Source organism: Molossus molossus, unplaced genomic scaffold (assembly GCF_014108415.1).
Source record: "Molossus molossus isolate mMolMol1 unplaced genomic scaffold, mMolMol1.p scaffold_m16_p_3, whole genome shotgun sequence".
Classification (NCBI taxonomy): domain Eukaryota; kingdom Metazoa; phylum Chordata; class Mammalia; order Chiroptera; family Molossidae; genus Molossus; species Molossus molossus.
The window spans coordinates 32,960,410-32,980,993 of record NW_023425366.1 but is presented as its reverse complement, the minus strand read 5'-3'; the positions used below and the strand labels follow the sequence as shown (position 1 = coordinate 32,980,993).

The window sequence follows — 20,584 nt, the reverse complement described above, 5'->3', positions numbered from 1 at the left end:
AGGTAGTGTTCTGGTGGTTAGCTGTAAAAATAATAAGCGGTGGCGTCTGTCACTGCATTTTAGTGTGCACTGAGCCCTGATGTAGTGTCTTCATATATACTCATTTGCGCGCTCCTTTATTCTGTTAATTTACTGAGCGCCTGCTTTGTGCCAGGCGATGTTCTGCTCCGTAAGCATGTTCCAAGGTTATTAATATGTTCCCTAACACGATTCTTTTATTTTTGAATTTCTTTGTTGCTTAATTTGTCCTAGGATGTAACTGGCCAGAGGAGCATAAAACTGTTGGTGGTTCATTCACCAAAGATATTTTGATAAGGGTTTCTGTTTAAATTTTTTTTCCCAACGTATCAACAGTCCCCAGATGTAGATACCAAATGAGTACATGGAGAAGTCAGTGAGTGTGCTTTATTTTATTACTGGTGTCTCTTAAGGAAAAACATGTGCTAATAAAACTGTTAATAGAGTGGATTAGAAATATTGGCTTTCCAGCAATACATATGTAGTACATATTACACATGTTCTGACATTTATTTGATATTAAATTAAATAATAAACCAGTATTTGATTAAGTTCATTTCTAATTAAGAATCAAGTGTAAACCAAGACTCCCAAAATTTTAATGGAAATTTTACTTTTACCTTTTTAAAAGAGCAAGCAAAAAGGAATCTAAAATTTTTTGAGCACTGCTGTGTCTTTGACATTGCTCAGGTGCTTTGTTTCTGTCTGTCTTTGTCAGTAGGCATGTCTGTGATTATCCCCACTTTAAGGGTGAGGGAACTGAGGCACAGATCCACTGGGAGTTTTGCTTACACTTCTGCATTTGTGAATTACTGCATTGAAGCCCAAGTAGGCTGACCCCAGAGTGATTTCTGAGACATGGAATTAGAGCTTCATTCCTCTATTCTCCCTGGTTTGATAAATTCTCTTTTTATGACTTCTTAAGAATTCTAACAGATTCAAAGAAGTGTATTTCATATTTTGTGTGGATATTGTTGGAGTCTCTTTTTTGAAGATTTTGAGGGAGAATCAATACCTGCATGTTGTTTCTACTTCTTTAGAAAGAAAATCCCTTTTTCCATTTTTCATTTTTCAGTGTAACTGTCCTAGTTATATAGCATATGCCTGGAGGCAATGAGAAGGTTTTTGTTACTCTATGCTACACAGCGTGGACAGGCAAAGGCCATTGCAGAAGAAATCTGTGAAAAGGCCGTTACACATGGATTTTCTGCAGATCTTCACTGTATTAGTGAATTGGATAAGGTGAGAGCTGTTATTCCTGTGATTTTTACTGTTTTATACTTTGAAGATATTTTGGTTGAGAGTGGTGTTAAACAACAATGTAGGACTTTAAATGCCACTGTAGTTCTTTTTTTAAATACTCAGAAATTAATTTTATCGAAAGCTTTAAGAGTCCTTCCAGCTTTTCTTTTTTTATACATTTAAGTATCCATTTAAATTAGACTAAACTGGCTCAAAAACTGAAACAAGTACTTACTCAAGCAACATAGAAGTTGTAGTCTTTGCTTTGTCATGGGGTGGCTCTAAGAACAAATGAGATGTATGTGTTCACATGCCTATGTGCTTTCCACTTCACGAACCCCAGGGCCCCATTTGTATTTCTCCAAAATAAAGACCTTGCCATTTGTATAGAGTTCCTCCAAGTGAAGGAACACTTAATTCTTTTGTGATATAGAATTTAAAGTAGAAGTGTAAGGCCAGCCGGTGTGGCTCAGTGGTTGGGCATTGACCCATACACCAAGAGGTTGCCAATTTGATTCCCTGTCAGGGCACATGCCTAGGTTGTGGACCCAATCCCCAGTGGGGGACATGCAGGAGGCAGTCAGGTGATATTTCTCCCCCCCCCCCCTTAAAAATCAATAAAGAAAAAAAAAAATTTTAAGTAGAAGCATATGGATCTGGAGAAGACTCAGCTTCTTTGTGTCAGGGACCACTTGTGCATTCAGACTCTGCAGAAGTCTCATAGGATACATAAGAACTTAACAGATCTATGTTCTTCTTACAGTTAGTTCTGTTGAGACATCCAAGTTTTACTGTTTTATATAATTCAGGTTGTAGCAACTTGCAAGTGCTTTCATACCAGCATAAGCATATGTCCCAGCCACTAAGCAGTCAAAGTCAGTTCAGTACTTCAAAAATGACCCTGCTAGGACATGCTCACTCAAGTTCACAACTTCCTCTGGCTTTTTCCACATCTCTAGTTCAAGACTAGACTATTAGCAGCACAGATGAATTATAAACTCAGCTCATAGAAGGAGAACCAACTAGTTCCTTTATACAGCAGGACCAAGGTGACTCCTGATGAGTCACTCACTCAACAAGTAGCATCCTGGAGGATACCACTAGTCTGCAGGTTTTGTAGTTCTATAGTAACTTCAAAGTAAATTTACATAGCAAGTGCCACATGGTGGAATACAATCTGAATCATATAACTAACCTTGATTTGGCCCCTTGGTCACCTCACCACGTAGGTCAGCAGCTATTTGAAAGTTAGGTGAGTAATGTTTTTCAATACCACGTTAGTAACATCGTTTGCTTTCCCCAGCTGAATGGTTTTTCCATTTCTTGATCCAAGTTTAAACCAACAGCTCTCTACTTCCTAGATCATGGAAGTCCTTTTCAAGGTGAAATTACTTTAACAAACTTTATAAAGTTTAATACACTACGTGCAAAGTACCCTGTGAGCATTGAATCTCCTAGTAAAATGTTAGCTCAAATTCTTATCTATTTTATCAACATGAAAAATAAAGTGAATTTCTTTGAGCCAAATTAGATGATACTTGTTAGCAGTAGAGCTCATGGAATCATAAATAGAGAAAGTGAAGTGCTCTGTTTGAAATATTTAAATTTAGGTGAAAATTAGAATGAAGAAGCTTGTTTTTAAAACTGGGAAACACCGATAATCTCAGTTGATGACTACCGATATTCTCAACTCTCTGGAACCCTGAGAGAGTGATAGCCAGCCAGGTTCCCTGATAGAGGAGGTATAACACTTTACCTTTTCAAGTTAAAGATGCTCTGTGTGCCTCTCTGCCTTTATGCCATATGTGGTACTGATGACGGGTTCAAGACAAGAAACTGAGCTGATTATAATTCTGAACTACACATGGCAGTAGATCCCTGACATGACATTCTTGTTTTGCAGTACAATCTAAAAAATGAAACAGCACCTCTTGTGGTGGTGGTTTCTACCACAGGCACCGGAGACCCACCTGACACAGCCCGCAAGTTCGTGAAAGAAATACAGGACAAAACGCTGCCGGTTGATTTCTTTGCTCAACTGCGGTATGCATTATTAGGTATGTACTGCTCTGACTGTACTGTTATTGCTGACTTTAATTCTAGTATCTGTATCTTTTAAAACCATAATACAAGGGGGGACAAGAGTAGGTTTATAGTTGTTCATATGGAAAATAATACAATAATTAATAAATGGTAATACAAGAATAAACTCTGTTTCGCACAACTGTAAACCTACTTTTGCTCCAGCCCGTACATAATTGTATGGGTTTTGTCCTTTTTGGTTTTTTATATAAATATATATGTGATATTTCATTGTAAATAAGGTGCTTTGTTCTACGAAGGCTTCACCCACACCAACACTTGTGCAGAGCCCCTTGAGGAGCATTCTAGCATTCTTCACCCTGGTGCACATCAGATTCAACAGTAAAGCACTTTCAGAACAGTAGTGGCTGGCCCCACCCAAACCTGCTAAAACAGAATTCCTGAAGGAGCAGTACTGCATGCTGTTTTATTGTTTTTTGTCATTTAAAAAAGCTCCCAGGGGGATTTGCTATCTTCCCTAAGAACCATTCTCCTAGGATGGTGGTTTTCTTTTTTTACCCCCAACTAGTAAAATAATTTTATTTATACACACACACACACACACACACACGAATAAAATACCTGTAAGTGGATATTTGTGAAACGTCTTAGAAAGAGTAGTATTTTGATTTCTTACAGGTGTCAAAGTATTCTCTCTTAAAAAATCACACATTAAACACTAACATGCAGACAGAAATTAAAGAAGTAAAAAAACACAAATATCCATAAACTCTCATACCAGTCAACTGTAGACATTAATCTGGGCACAAGGGAGAAGCAGCCTCAGCCTCCCACTCTGTTCTCACTATACAAGTTGATAGGATTGCCAAGGTCACTGACAGTGTTGGAATGCACAATCCCACACCAGGAAGGAAGACATTCCCCAAGGGAAAATGTAGAAATCACACCCAAGATCTAATATTTATAATTTATACAAATGATGTATTTGTATGTTCTGGTGATATAATTATAGTGTGCAATTGGATACATCAAGAGTAAATTGCTCTATCAAGTCAACTGCAAATTTGACACAGGTACATGCAGCAGGACTCCACTGTCACCTGGATGGTGTCTTTGCGTGAGCAAGTATCCAGTCACCTTGCGTACCTTCAAACACTCATCGTGCAGGACAGACAGCAGCTGTCTCAGAAAAATTCAAGTAGGTTCCATGGAGTACTTGCAGTCATTGAAGGCATGTGAAGGAATGCTTAGAAATTAAATACCAAGGACTGGGAGAAGTCCAAACTGTGCTTTGATTTACCAGGAAATGGATCTATTTCTATTTTCAAAAATAAATAAATGAAAGAAAGAAAGAAGCAAAAAGCACTAAGAGAAGAGTGCCTAGGAGGAGGTGCTGCCCTGGGTTCCCCTCTGATGGCCAACCAAGCACCCTGCACAGGATATTCTTCATGGGATAAATTCAGTCCTAGCCTCACTTTGAGATGAACTGAGGAGTTTTCATTGAATTTCATTACCTGGGTCCACCTCCAGTGATTCTGACTTAATTGTTATAAGATAGGACCCTGATATCAGTCTTTTTAAAAGCTCCCAGGTGAGGAAACACTGGTCTAGGCTTTTATGAAGTGTAGATTAAAATATTAAGATAAAGGATTGGATGGACCAGCTGAGCAAGATAGGACACCAGATAGGGAATTCAGGGTCCATTTTCTTAGCTTGTGATTTGTATTGTTCGTCTTTGAGAGTTATTCTGGTGGGAGGGTATCCAGCAAGGATGGATTGTACTGATGAGTAACTGATTAGAAATGGTAGATTATGACCTTGGCCACGGTCTCTCATGTATAACACATCCAAGAGAATATTTTGGAGTATTTGCATTTTTTAAAATTCAAGTTTTTTAAATTTCTTTATTTTTAAGAGTGCATATATGTATTATTTTAAAATTTTTCAAAAAATTATAAAGGAAAGACTGAAGCCTGTCTAACTATTATAGTGTTAGACTCATAAGTAGACTCTATTGTTGTTGGGAAAGTGCATGGTGATGATTAAAAAAACTGAGAAATTTAAGCTTTCTATTTTAAATTTTCAACCAAGTATGAAAATGTTAGCCCATTTTCTTACCAGGAAACATAGAAGTAATTCTTAATTTATCCAACACAAACATAGTGAGTGATTGTTTACATTGTAGATGCACCTTCTGTGCTTGAGGTCAGGGATCAGTAAACCCTATAAAGGCCCAGATGGGTAAGTATTTTAGGCTTTGCATGCAGGCCATGTGGTTTCTATAACAGCTACTCAATTATGATGAAAACTTGAAAGCTGCCACTGCAATATGTGGAAAAATGGATTTGGCTGGGTGCCAATAAAATTTTATTTACAACCTGGCCAGTGTGGCTCAGTGGATTGAGTGTCATCCCATGGACTGAGAGGTCCCTTTTCGATTCCTGGTCAGGGCACATGCCTGGGTTGGGGTTGCAGGCTCAATCCCCAATCAATGTTTCTCTCTCACATCAATGTTTCTATCTCTCCCTTTCTCTCTAAAAAGTCAATACAAACATATTTAAAATAAACAAACAAAAAACCAAAAACCTTTATTTACAAAAAATGATACTGTGTTTGGTCCACAGGCTATGGTTTGTTGCCCACCCCTGCACTAAATCAGAAAAGTCTGCAAATACAGAAATGTTTCTTTTAATATGTTTAATTGATTTTTTAGAGAGAGAGGAAGAAATAGAGTGAGAAACATTTATGTGAGAGAGAAATATCAATTGGCTACTTCCTGTACACCCCCTACTGGGGGTTGAGTCCCCAACCCAGGCATGTGCCCTGACCGGGAATTGAACCTGGTCCTCTCAATCCATGGAACGACGCCCAATCCACTGAACCACACTGGCTGGGCAAGAAATGATGTTTTTAAACCTAATTCTTATTTTAAGATACCCATATTTTTACATAGATTGGTGGAAACATGAATGTGAAAAAATGTTTCCGTTAACAGTGTCCACAAAGTATTTGCTGTTTTCACGTGTCTGGTACTTTACATTATAAAATAGAAGAAAATTGTGTCATACTTAATGTTACTCTACGAAAATGTGAAGCTATATATCATTTCTTGCTCCATTAAAAAAAGAGAATGAATGGTGTTGTTTTAAATACTCAGTATGTCTATATCTATTTTCTTTTCAACTTTATTGGCACTGATAACCTGTTTGGGCTATTTAGGTCTGGGTGATTCAGAATACATGTACTTCTGTAACGGGGGGAAGGTCATTGATAAACGACTTCAGGAGCTTGGTGCCCGGCATTTCTATGACACTGGACACGCGGATGATTGCGTAGGGTAAGAGCAGTGCACTTCCCTGTCTTTTCCAGGAACCCTGTGATGAAAGGTAGCCGCATTTAAGTTCCTCATTCTTCTCAGTATCTGCTAATGGAAGAAATTACAAAAGGTGCCCCAGTACAGTTACCTTTATCTAAAATGTGTAGGTATTTGCAAAAATTACCATTTTCCTTAGGGGCTTTGATGTCCTGTATCTGTACCTTCCTCTGGGATGCGCATGGGGGAGTAACTGGGTGGCGTCCTCCTACATGGAGGGCACCCAGCAGACCATGCCTCCCTGGGTCTTCACTGGAGGCTGCATTCCTTATCACTCTCTCCCTTACATCTTAATGCCCACTAGAAATGCAGTTTTTATTTTTTATTATTTTTATTCTTGTTTTTACAATTTCCATCCTATTGCCACCCTTGCAATCCTCTTAATGTTTATTTAAAGATCTTATAGATATTGATTGTCCTACAACTTACTCTGTCATTTAGCCTTTAACTATTTTAGCTAGATAACAGTGCACAAACTTAAATTTTTTTCTATCAGGTGCCTGCATTAAATAAATTCTCACTAAATCTGTTTATGAATAATGACAGATTCGGCAAATGTCTTGCTTTTCAGCATATTACCAACTTGCATGGGTATGTTGGATACTCTCTTATTCTTAACCCCCTCTCCGTGGCCAGCATTGCCTGCAGCTGTGATGCTCTGGATCCTCTCCGCGTCCCCAGGGCACATGCTCTTGGTGGTGGCAAAGTGCACCACGTTTTCTTGCTTGTTACCTTTTAGTTCTGTCCTTTTATATTGGACTTTTTTATTTTCTTCTAGAACCTCATTGATATTAAATGTTTATTGTCTTGTGTAAACTATTTAGTTGCTAACTCCTTATATAGTTCATTAGGCCTCTCACTCTATCCATATTTTACTTGTCTTCAAAGGCTTTCATTTTCCCTGTTCATTTATTGGATCAGATGTTACAGATTTGAAAGTATATTTCAGTTGCATGTCTTAAATTTTCATCCTAACTAACTTACTTGAATTTTTCCTTTTCTAAAATTAACATATTTTCAAGAAGACATCCTGGTTTAATGTACCACCACATTGAAAGGGTTAAGAATACAGGCTGGAGTCCAAATATCTGGGTTTAAATCCTTGATTCCCTTACCTACTGACTGAAATCTTGATCAAATTACTTAAACTTTTTGTGCTTCTGTTTCTTCCTCTGTGGAACCAATAATAATAGTATATATTGTATAAGGTTCTTGGGAGGATCAAAGGAATTAATACAGATTGTCCTCTTAGAATAGTGCCTGCCATATAGTAAGCACTCAGTGAACATTAGCTCTCTCTCTGGTTGAGTATTTTCATGTTTCTGAGTTGTGAGACTGGTTTTTTCAATGTAGCTATCATTATTGAACCCATAATTTTATCTTTTTTTTTTTTAATCCTCACCTGAGGACACCTCTGCATTTATTTTTAGATAGAGCAGGAGAGAGAAAGGGAGTAAGAGAAAGAGAGAAACATCAATGTGAGAGAGACACATTGAGTGACTGCCACCCACACGACCCCAACCGGGGCCGGGGCCAAACTGCAACCAAGTCACGTCCCTTTAGTGGGAACCGAACCCGGGACTCTCTGGTCCGTGGGTGGGCACTCTAACCGCTGAGCCAAACCGGCCAGGGCTGAACCCATAATTTTATATACTTGCTTTTCCAGAAGCTTATGAAGGTTAGATGGACTACTATATAACCAAATTTTTAGGTATGTACTATGTGAGCACCTAATGAATATAGTGAAACTAGCCAGAGTCGTAATAATAGTCTAAAATGTGCATTTTCTTAATAGTCATTTAGTTTCATGAACTGGAATTTAATTGGCACCTCCTTTAAATTGTGATTAAAGATGACAAAGTTATTTCTTTCCCAGGTCCTGACATAATCGTTCTTATCTATTCACTCACAAGTTCTCTGTTCATGGAATGTGGAAATATTGTCATGGAGTAATCACACTTGGTTAGGAGTAAGGAAACCAATACATTTCAAATGTACTTATGATTAATTCAACTTTCCTAAATTGCTTTTTTCCCCCTGTGGTCTGTCTCCCTGGAAATTTTACCAGAAAAATTGTTCAGAACTGATAGAAGATTTGAACAATTACTTAGTCAAAAGAGTAAGCATTTATTTGCATGATTTCTTGGTGATATTTTAATATGTAGAAGAAAAGATCAGTAAATTGGCTAGGAAAAGAAAGAAAGTGCATTCAACTGATGTAATTATCATTTGTGATATTAGAGTAGACTTGGGTTTTGGGTTAGTTCTGCTAGCCTCATCAGAATTTAGCATGCTTGTTTAAAATTAAAACTTTTTAAAATAAAGATTACCACTCTATTTTAGGAAATTAGTTTTAAGAGGAATAATTTCTATTACCTACTACTAAAATATTTTTTATTTCTGTTTTTTAACTTTTACACACGCTCATATTTTTTACAGCTCAGAGCTAATGAACTAAATAATAATGTTCTGCTTTTTAACTTAGTCATCCTAGTCAGTAACTCTTGTATTCGGAACAGTCTTCCTAGTGTTTTTGACAGTTAACTAGCATGCTGTAGAGTGGACAGATGCTGCTATTACCCATTCTTGTATATTTAAATGGAAAACTCAGACATTTGTTTCTTTTTCCCTTTTTTCTTTCAACACCCCAGTTTAGAACTTGTGGTTGATCCGTGGATTAATGGGCTCTGGGCTGCCCTCACGAAACATTTTATGTCAAGTAGAAGAAAAGGAAAGATGAATGAAACTCTCAACACAGCATTGACTGCCTCCCAGAGGACAGACCTTGTGAAACCGGAATTAATATACATCAAATCACAAATTGAACTTCTCAGATTAGATGACTCGGGAAGAAAGGATTCTGAGGTTTTGGAACAAAATGCAGTGAACATAGGTCAATCCAGTGCTTTGATAGCAGAGTTTGAGTCCTCACTTACCCATTCAGTACCCCCACTTTCCCAAGCCACTCTGAATATTCCTGCTTTACCACCAGAATATTTACAGGTGGATTTGCATGAATCTCTTAATCAGGTAAGCAGCCTTGATTGATGCTATGCATTATCTTACCGTGAATGTATTTGTTTATTTGTTTTTTAATTACATTACAACAGAGGTCAACAATCTATGGCCTGCTGATCAAATGCGTCCCCCGCTTCTCTTTTGTAAATCATGTGGTACTGGAATACAGCCAGGCGCATCCATTCGCAATTACTCTGTGGCTGCTTCTGCACTGGGCAGAGGCCTGCCCGATAGAAGCAGTTATATTATTACATTACTTCTGTCTTTGAAGAAGTGAATGGTTAAAAGCTCAGTTTCTCCAGTGTTTTGGAGAATTAACTTTGTTTCTTATTTTAGATGTGAGTCAGTTGAAGGCAAGTTGTGGGCAGTCGGGATATTATCTCAGTGAACTCTCCCACTGTGGATTTTGGTATCTGGGATACTCCATTTTGGGGATTATTCTTTTTCTTGGTAATATTTTATAGACCTGTTTTAGTCTATAGTGAGTCTTTTCTTTGCCTGGAGTATTTTTCATAGCAAATAAATGACTTTAAAGTGGTGGGATACTGTGATAGCTAACTCCCCACGACTGCCAGTCTATGGTACCCTGAAACATCCTCCAGCAAGCTTGTGGAAGATTTTCAGTGCAGCCATTATTTTAACGCAGAGCCAAGTCCTCCTAAGAATGGCTGGTGGAAGTTCCATATGGGCTTTCTTATATAAACCACACCCTCAAACAGTGATCATGATTTGTAGTTCTTTATTTTCTTTTTAATGAAGAGAGACTTAGACATTTGAGAAACAGTTTAAGGACAACTTTCTAATACATTACAACTAGTTGCAAGTATGTGATGTGATAGCATTTTTTTTTTTCTTAATTTATTTATTTTTGTTACAGATGTTTCTCCTTTTCCCCCCACTGATTTCCCCCCTCCCCCTCCCTTTCCACCCTCTCCCCAGCTTTGTTGTCCCTGTCCATTGTTCATGCATACATGCATATAAGTTCTGTGGTTTATCTCTCCCCCCACCCCCTCTTCTGGGGATAGTCTGTACCCCACTTCCACGTCTCTGGGACTACCCCATTCCTCAGACTGTTATGTTCATTATATTCCACAAATAAGTGAGATCATATGATACTTGTCTTTCTCTGTTTGGCTTGTTTTGCTTAGGATGACACTTTCCAGGTCCCACCATGTCTTCTCAAAGGATAAGAGATCTTTCTTTATTACAGCTGCATTATACTTCATTGTGTATAAGTACCACTGCTTTTTTATCCATTCGTCAACTGATGAACATTTGGACTGTTTCCAGATCTTAGCTATTGTAAATAGTGCTGCTACAAACATGGGAGTACATATATTCTTTCGGACTGGTGTTTCAGGCTTCTTAGGGTATATTCCTAGAAGTGGGATCACTGGGTCAAATGGCAGTTCAACTTTTAATTTTTTGAGGTAACACCATATTGTTTTCCATAGTGGCTGCACCAGTCTGCATTCCCACCAGCAGTGTACTAGAGTCCCCTTTTCTCCACACCCTCGCTAACACTCATTGTGATGGTGGCCATTCTGACAGGTATGAGGTGATACCTCATTGTTGTTTTAATTTGCATCTCTCTGATGATTAGTGATGTTGAGCATTTCTTCATATGTCTCTTAGCCATTTGTATATCCTGTTTGAAGAGGTGTCTATTTAGTCCCTCTGCCCATTTTTTAATTGGGTTGTCTTCCTTTTGTGGAGTTGTATGAGCACTCTATATACATTGGAAATTAACCCCTTATCTGATCTATCATTGGCAATTATGCTCTCCCATACAGTGGGTAGTCTCCATTTTGATGATTGTATCTTTTGCTGTGCAGAAGCTTTTGAGTTTGATGTAGTCCCATGTATTCATTTTCTACTTTGTTTCTGTTGCCTTAGGTGATGTGTCACTGAAAATTCTGCTGCTTATGATGTCTGATATTTTGTTGCCTATATTTTCTTCTAGGATTTTTATGGATTCATGAGTCACATTTAAGTCTTTTATCCATTTCGAGTTTATTCTTGTGTAGGGTGTTAAGTTGATGGTCTAGTTTCATTTTTTTGCTTGTAGCTGTCCAATTTTCCCAACACCATTTATTAAAGAGACTGTCTTTACTCCACTGTATGCTCTTGCCCCCTTTGTCAAATATTAATTGAGCATATTGCCTTGGGTCCATTTCTGGGTTCTCTGTTCTGTTCCACTGGTCTATATGCCTGTTCTTGTGCCAGTACTAGGCTGTTTTGATTACAGTGGCTTTGTAGTATAACCTGAAATCTGGTAATGTGATCCGTCCTACCCATTTACCATTGCGACAAAAAAATTAAGATACCTAGGAATAAACTTAACCAAAGAAATAAACGACCTATTCGCAGAAAACTGCAGGTCATTGAAAAAAGAAATAGAGGAAGATATAAAAATGTGGAAGCACATACCTTGTTCATGGATTGGAAGAATTAACATCATTAAAATGTCCATACTACCCAAAGCAGTCTATAGATTCAATGCAATCCCCATAAAAATACCAACGACATATTTCACAGAACTAGAACAAATACTTCAAAAGTTCAAATGGAACCAAAAAAGACCTCAAATAGCCACAGCAATCTTGTGATAGCATTTTTTTTTAACATCATCTTTTTATAGCATCTTTCTAAAGCATTCAGATAAACAAGTGTGTTTTTACCAAGGTAACTATGGGTTATGGTTTTGGGACTTATACTGCATTATTTTGTGAATTGTTTAATTTAGTGAGGTAATCACAATAAAGTACATTTTAGTCGGGTTTGGAAACTAGAGAGAGAGGATTTGGCTCTGTACTGAAAGATTGGCGGCACTAGAAATTTACCCTAAGCATGCTGTAGAAAATTTCAGGGAACAAGTGGCCAGTAGAAATATGCTTCGACTAGTGGGTGTAAAGTGCACAGACATAGTAGAGAGGCACCATCTCATGCTATAAGGATGGAGACATGACAGTGGCAGTGAGCCTGAGTACTCTGACAGGTCCTTCCAGGGAAGGGTCTGCTAAGAGAGTTTCGTTAATGGTAGGCGTCGTTAAATAGGCTTGAGTTGTTCATCAGAAATGTGGTTAAAGGACTTTTAAAATCTCAACTATTTAAGGAAAACTTGTATAAATCTGCTCAAAGGATGTACTTAGGGGGAAAGAGACTGGAAAAGTTTCTCTTATTAGGGCATCCTTTTGGGACTCGCGCCTTAGGGAACTGGTGCTGGAGGGAGGGAAGGGTGTCTCTGTGCCCCACATACTACCTACTGTTCAGGCTCTCAGCCCCAACCCTCTTCCCACTTCCCATGCAGCCACTTATCCCAAATGAATTCACTGTATTTTGTTAAATGTAAATTTCTACGTTTTCTTAATGAATTTATTGGAGTGACATTGATGAATAAAATTATATAGTATCAGGTTTACGTTTCTATGATGCATCATCTGTATATTGTACTGTGTGTTCACCACCCCGAGTCAAGTCTTCCTCCATCACTATTTATCCCCCCTTTACACTCTTCTACCCCCCCACCCCCCTTTCTCTTTGGCAATCACTGTACTGTTGTCTATGTCTATGAATTGTTTTTGCTTAATCCGTTCACCTTTTTTCATCCAGCCCCCAATCTCCCTCCCCTCTGACAGCTGTCAGTCTGTTTACTGTATCCATGAGTCTATCTCCACTTTGTTTGCTAGTTAATTTGTACATGAGATTGCACATGTAAGTGAAATCATACGGTACTTGTCATTGGTCAGGTCCATCCATGCTGTCGCAAAAGGTATGGTTTCCTTTTTTACAGCTGAGTAGTCTTCCATGTAAATGTACCATAGCTTTTTTTATCCACTCATGTACTGATGGGCAATTAGGCTGCTTCCAGATCTTGGCTATTGTGAAAAAAAACACCTCTGCAATGAATATAGGGGTGTATGTTTTCTTTCGAATTATTGTATCTGGTTTCTTTGAATATATTCCCAGAATTGGAATTGCTGGGTCATAAGGCAGTTCCATTTTTAATTTTTGGAGAAAACTCCATACTACTTTCTACAGTGGCAGCACCAATCTGCATTTCCATTAGCAGCGGAGAGAAGTTCCCTTTTCTCCACATCCTCGCCAGCACTTGTTATTTGTTGATGTATTAATGGTAGCCATTCTGTGAGGTGATATCTCACTGTGATTTTGATTTGCATTTTTCTGATGATTAGTGAAGTTGAGCATCTTTTCATGTCTATTGGCCATCTGTATGTCCTCTTTGGAGAAGTGTCAGTTTAGGTCCTCTACCCACTTTTAATTAAAAATCTTTTAATAGAATTTAGGAACATCAAGTTGGAAAAGGTGGGGGGATAGTACAGAATTAGATTTCTTTACAGTTTTCTAGGACCTGTGCTGTGTAATATAGGCACGCCTAGCATATGTGGCCACTTTAATTTAAATTCAGGAAAATTAAATAAAATTAAGAATCCAGTTTCTTTATCACACTAGCCATATTTCCAGGGTACAGGGGGCTAGTGGCTCCTGTATTGGCCAGTGCAGTTATGGAACATTCCCGTCATTGAGAAAGCTCTGTTGAACATCACTGCCTATAACAGGGCTCTTGTGGCCATCATACAGACATCTTCCAGACTTAAATATCTGTCATTTTCTTTAGCATCACCTTCCTCAAATAGGCATACATGCTCTTTTACTTTGCATAGCTTATTAGGAAGACTATGAGACATTTACATGAGTATGCTAGTATCTGGAATCAGTATCTCAAATTCTAAGGTCTAATAGACAAGGAGTTTAAAGTATGGATGAGCTTCTCTTCTGGAAGGTGGAGAAGTATCTGTGTGTAGTCATTTACCTTAAAAAAGGATACTTAAATAACCTGTATGTTTTAAAATATCCTATAGATCTTACTTAGTCACTGAGTGAAGCAATGGTAAGTATTATTGAAAATTGCATTTAGTAATACTTCACCACATTTGTTTCTCAAGGAGGAAAGCCAAGCATCTGTGACTTCAGTGGATCCAGTTTTTCAAGTTCCAATTTCAAAGGCAGTTCAGCTGACTACAAATGATGCCATAAAAACCACTCTTCTGGTAGAATTGGACATTTCAGTAAGTTACAGAATTTATTTCTCAGCACAATTATGTTGAGAAGTGCAGAGAGACTTGTGTGGTGTTCTAGCATGTATACTCGGGAAGAGTGAATCTCTGACAGGACATCCAGCCTTTTATCCTTAACCCATCATCCTCACCTCACACCTGTTTGCGTCTTACTCAGGGAGGGCCTAAAATGAGCAGTGCCCCCGGAGGGGATTCAGTGTGAGAGAATAGTGTTGCTGCCTTACACATTAAGCCACGCAAGAATAATGAATGACAATAGCATTTTCAGCTGTTTACCTGAGGTCAGCCAGCTAGCTGGAAATAGAGCTCAGACTAGACAGTAATAGAACAGTTACTCTGATTCTCATTCCTTAAAAATTGGGGAGGGGGGATTGCTGACCCCCTTTCCAGAGACATTATTATATACAAACATTTTCTACAGTTTCAGGAGGGACTGTGTACTTTATCTCTGAACTCCGTCCAGGAGGCCCTCCTCAATCGCCCCCTCCCCTCCAAATCTGTTGACCTCTCCGGTTAAGAAACCAGTGGGTAATCTTGAAACCTCAGTGCTTGAGTACTTCTTCAGAGTCCTGTAGCTCAACCCTTTATTTTGATGAAGGTCCCGAGAAGTACAGTGGGTTGCAGTTTCTGAAAAATCATGGCATCAAAGCTGTCTAGGTAGATTTAATTGAATTTTTTAATAAACAAAAAGAAATATGACAGGGGTCAAGTTTTTGTTTGTGTACTATTGAGTCGTTCCTTACTTGTTTTGGATGTTCTAATATTATATATTGATAAATATTTTATGTACATCAAAACATTTCATTTTTTATTCTTCTCTACACTTTTATCATAAAGAGGCAAAGGGTTAGCCATTTGGTGGGTCCAGTCTGTCTCCCTCACAGGCTATGAAAATGAGCATGTGTGGTCAGAGGCCCTTTTCAGGACCCAGGTCTGTGTGCTGTGTCACTGCAGAGAGGCACGCTGTAGGGAGTGGCTCCTTCTCCAGCCCATGTTTGTTCACAACCAGTACCAAGCCAGGTGCTGTAACATTTTCCACTCATGAAGAAAAAAATAGTGTCCTCTCCCACCCTATTTCTCCCCGAAGGAAAGAAGTAAAAGGAAATTGAAAAGCAACACAGATGACCTTGAGTAGTTTTTTTTGCTTATAATGTGTGTCTGCCTGTGTATACATGTGTGTATATTTTCTTAAGAGGGTTTTTACATGAATTACTAAAACACTACTTACCGAGGTACCTGACTCTACAGAAAATGAGGAAGGTCTTAATTTTCACTCTGTTAATACTCAATGATATAAAAGCAAAACATTGGATAACCATGGAATTTCATTTTTAAGATAACTCCTAATAAAGTATGTTCATTCAGTTCATTGAGCGGATTAGCTTTTTTACAATTAGGATCATTTTATTTCTAATTTATATATTAAAATGATTAATGTAATAAAAACTATGATTTTCTTGCCCATAACTAAAATCTTTAATTCATATGGGATGTTTTTTTTTCATGTTGGTTCTTCTCTAGAAAACAGATTTTTTCTATCAGCCTGGAGATGCCTTCAACGTGATCTGTCCCAACAGTGACTCTGAGGTGCAAAGCTTACTTCAAAGACTGCAGCTCATAGACCAAAGGGAACACCATGTCCTCTTGAAAATTAAAGCTGACACCAAGAAGAAAGGTAAGCTTGGGCCAGCAAATCAGAGTTGACAAGTGCACCCTCCCCCAGGCTCCCATTCAGCACCACAGGGTTTGCCTCATGTTAGCCTAGGAACACAGGCACTCACTGGTGTTGGATTCTTGACTACATGTCAGTTACACTGAGTGAGATGATATTAGATTTGATGCTTATTGGACACTTAGCAACCTTAAAAGGCATTGTAATTGGTCTTGGAGAAACAAGTTGGTCAGTTGGGCTGATTTGTTGGTTCTCTTTTTGCAATTAGCATTATTTTGTTTCTAAGTTCATGTATTAAAATATCATACAAGAAAAACTTATATGAACCTTTTTAAAAAGTTGTCTTCCTATAATGTTTATCATAATGTTATCGTTTATTTAATATAAATAATTACTTTTTCATAATCAAAGAAAGTTATTTTTTCAGTTATTTCTTAGAGTCTCGAACCTTGAGCTCAGTCAATTCTAACATTTTTTTTCAGAATCATACACAATGTTAAGGGACCACTACCACATTTGGCTTTTTGTTCTTTGGCTTTAGATAATTTTTTTTATTTTTTATTATTTGGCATACCTAGATTTGTTTGTTATAGCTATTGAATTCATAATTATTTTTTTGTAAGGTGGGTTTTTCTGCACTATTTATTTTGGGGAAAAGTTTTTGACCGAATAAATAATGTCACAAATCATACTGCAATTTGATAACACTATAATGTAAAGTATTACAAATACTTGTGTTTTTAGGAATGCAAAACATTTTACTTTTTATTTTCTGTCATGAACACCTTCTTATCCACCTGAAAAGGAGCAGCCTTGCCCCAGCATGTACCAAAGAGATGTTCTCTCCAGTTCATTCTTACCTGGTGCCTCGAAATACGAGCAGTTCCTAGAAAGGTACTTTTTTTTCTTCTTTGGGTAACTATTTACAAATATGCTTAGTTCTGTATCTGCCCTTTGAAGGCTTAAAAAATAAGATTTTAACATGTTTTCAAAATTAGTTCCCAGGGGTGTGAGGTATCTTTATAAATGTAGACAATATTTTTATGTTGTGTTTATGTTGAAATTTTATATTTTATACTGAAATGAGATTTTTTCATAGGACTTTTTGTTAGTCTTACTTTTACTGGACATTAACTTGATGCAGCGTATAAATTAGTGATGAAAGTGACCCTAGAAGACCATGTGTTATCCAACTGCACAAGGATATCTTGTCTTTCTAATGGATGATGAGACTTATGAAAGTATACCTGTTTAATGTTGTTAAGTTCCCTTTTATGTTAAACTACAGAATTATTTATTTCCTGAAGTCAGAATTCTTCAGGGAATATTGAAAGGTTTTGGTAGGCTATATTGATGTTTCGATGAATTTGGAGCTAGAACTATCCACTAGATGTCAGCGTTCTGCCCAAAGCTATATTAATTTTTTTTTTTTAAGTTGTAACTGATTTCTTCAAACCATGTCCCTTAAATGGATGTTAAAGGAGTAAAATTTTTCATCCTGTGCTTTGCCAACTCAAACAGTGGTGCTATTAGGATGCCCTCTGTGAATGAAGTTTTTTTGTTTTATTAATGTGGTTATTGCATTTGTCGCCTTTGGGAAGCAAGCTACTTGAGAGAGAGGCTCAGTCCTAGATATAATATGAGCAAACTTATAATTCAGTCTGACAAAAGCTTCTTGATTAAATTAAGTGAATTCAAAATTTTGGTTCCATTCTACCATTGTTTAAAATTTTCTAAAGTATATACATATATTATGTACCTATATATAGATATTTTTTTTCTTACTACAGAAGTGATATGCTCATTGTAAAAATCTGACACAAAAATAGCTAACTCAAGAAGCAAAAGTTCTTTATAATCAAGCCCCCAGAGTTAATGCTTGAATTTTGTTTTGCTAAAAAGAAAATGAAGTCCTATAATATATGTACCATTGTGTAACATGCTTTTTTTTTTTTTAACTTAAATCAATAGTTTGTATACCCCAACATGGAAAGATATCGGAGATAAAGTAACAGATGCCATGGTGCACCATAATTAAATTGTCAATTTAATCATGGACAGTTGGTTCTTTCCAGTTTTTCACTATTAAATAAAATTTAAAAATGAGACACATGTTCTTGCACTATATTCATCTCTGCACACCTGTTTGAAGTATTGTTTTAAACAAATTTCTTGGAGTAGAATTGCTACTTTTAAAATACTAGCATTTTAACCTGGCCAGTATGGCTCACTGGTTGAGCGTCAACCCATGCTCCAAGAGGTTACTGGTTCAATTCAGGTCAGGGCACATGCCCAGTTGTGAGCCAAATCCCCAGTGGGGGGCATGCGGGAGGCAGCCAGTCAGTGTTCTCTCTCATTGATGTTTTCTCTCTCTCTCTCTCTCTAAAATCAATAAAGAAAAATATTTTTTAAAAATTAAGAAGTACTAGCATTTAAATTTTAGTAATGTTTGTCAGTTTCTTCTCTGCAGACAGTGCAGTATACCCTATCTTGGTACCATGAAGTTTCTGTAATTCTAAAGTGAAAAGTTATTTAAAGGATTTACAATTGCCACTATTTTACTGTAATTTAGGAAATTTTATTGACTTGAGAAATTTATGCAAAGTGTTATTGGTAAACTTTGTTATGTTACCATGGATCCCTACAGAGATGTGGATGTTTATTCATTCTCTAGCCTTTCTCCAGTGCTTTGTTGTGTGTTTGGCTCTGTGTCGGGCACTTTGAGAAAGCCACTGATTGTTAGTCTCTGGATCGTAGCTAAGCCAGTGGAGACCCATGACCCCCACAAGAGCAGCAATCTGGTCTACCTGTTGAGGAAGTCCTGGACACACAATGTCTGAGACGTGAAATGAAACGTAGCAGCACCCTTAACATTTCAGAAAGCATTTGATGCAAATAACTTGCTGAAGTGCTTTCATCCTAAATAACCTTGAGTTAGAAGAGCTACATTTGTCAGAGGATGGATAAGCTTGTAATTGTGTCGGAACCCCAAATTGTTATTGGCATGTTTGGTCCTTTGTCCAAGATTTTGGAATTGAGTCAGTCTTTGAGACTTGGGATTCAGGATTTTGTTTTGCTTTATTTATTCCTATTTTTCTTTTTCTATAACGAATCTGAGTGACCAAGTGTCCACATACTGCAGGGTGTTTCGATGTTCTGACCCTCTGACTCTTCAGCCTTCAGTCCCATGTCCACTTTCCCCTGCACCCATATTGAATTGCCCATCATCCTTGTGCCTTCATGTAGCCATGCCATCTGTTTAGCATTCTTCACTCCCTTGGTTTCATGTGGCCAACCTTCAACTCAGGCTTTCTTCTTGGGAAGTCCCTAAGATCCTGCATGTGCTTCTGTTGGGGGAGTAACCTCTTGCTCACTGGTTGACTTCTGTTACTCTCACTAGCATGTGGACCTTTATGAGCAAGGCAGATGTCATTCTGTCCCCAGTGCCTTGCCCTCCCAGTGCCTATCACACAGAGAGCACATAACAGTTGCCAAATAAATGTAGAAGTCTAGATTGTTGTCATCAGCTAAGACAAGAACAGTATTGCAGACTGAGACAAAATGTTGAGTTATAAGACTTTGTTATTACTTTTATTCAGATGCACCTGACATGTAATTTGAAATCATATTTGTGACTGAAGAGGCCGGTTTAGGATATAGGAAAGGTGAACAAAAATAGAACATAAAAGTGGGTTTTTCTAATAGGTTGGTGTTAAAGCAAATAGCAAAGTGAATTGTGTTTTCCTGGCCACACTTTAGTGGCTGTCTCTGACAAACAGTCTGATAGCCAGCCATAAAGCACGTGATAATTTCAGTCTTCTTCCTTTGCTTTGCCACAGGCATTTTTGCGAGCCCTTGTGGACTATACCAGTGATGGTGCGGAAAAGCGAAGGCTGCAGGAGCTGTGCAGCAAGCAGGGAGCAGCTGATTATAACCGTTTTGTAAGAGATGCCTGTGCCAGCTTGTTAGACCTCCTGCTGGCTTTCCCGTCCTGCCAGCCTCCGCTCAGCCTCCTGCTTGGTGAGTGGTCACGGTGATGGTCCCTGAGCTCTGGGGCAGCTCTTTGTGCTAAAGAACAGTGACTACTGGTATATCTCACTTTGAATTCCATGCAGACGT

General features: G+C 37.9%; 1 protein-coding gene across 1 annotated transcript in view; it reads left to right on the top strand.

The window, feature by feature from the left end:
* The first annotated feature begins 1,117 nt into the window (after positions 1-1,117).
* Positions 1,118-20,584, top strand: part of MTRR (5-methyltetrahydrofolate-homocysteine methyltransferase reductase) — a 30,227-nt gene continuing 10,760 nt past the window's right edge. The window contains exons 1-8 of the mRNA XM_036280753.1: positions 1,118-1,260; positions 3,164-3,317; positions 6,523-6,640; positions 9,328-9,706; positions 14,662-14,784; positions 16,315-16,468; positions 17,271-17,359; positions 20,305-20,485. Coding sequence (XP_036136646.1) covers positions 1,132-1,260; positions 3,164-3,317; positions 6,523-6,640; positions 9,328-9,706; positions 14,662-14,784; positions 16,315-16,468; positions 17,271-17,359; positions 20,305-20,485 — 1,327 coding nt within the window. The 5' untranslated portion in view covers positions 1,118-1,131. The remainder of the gene's footprint in view (positions 1,261-3,163; positions 3,318-6,522; positions 6,641-9,327; positions 9,707-14,661; positions 14,785-16,314; positions 16,469-17,270; positions 17,360-20,304; positions 20,486-20,584) is intronic.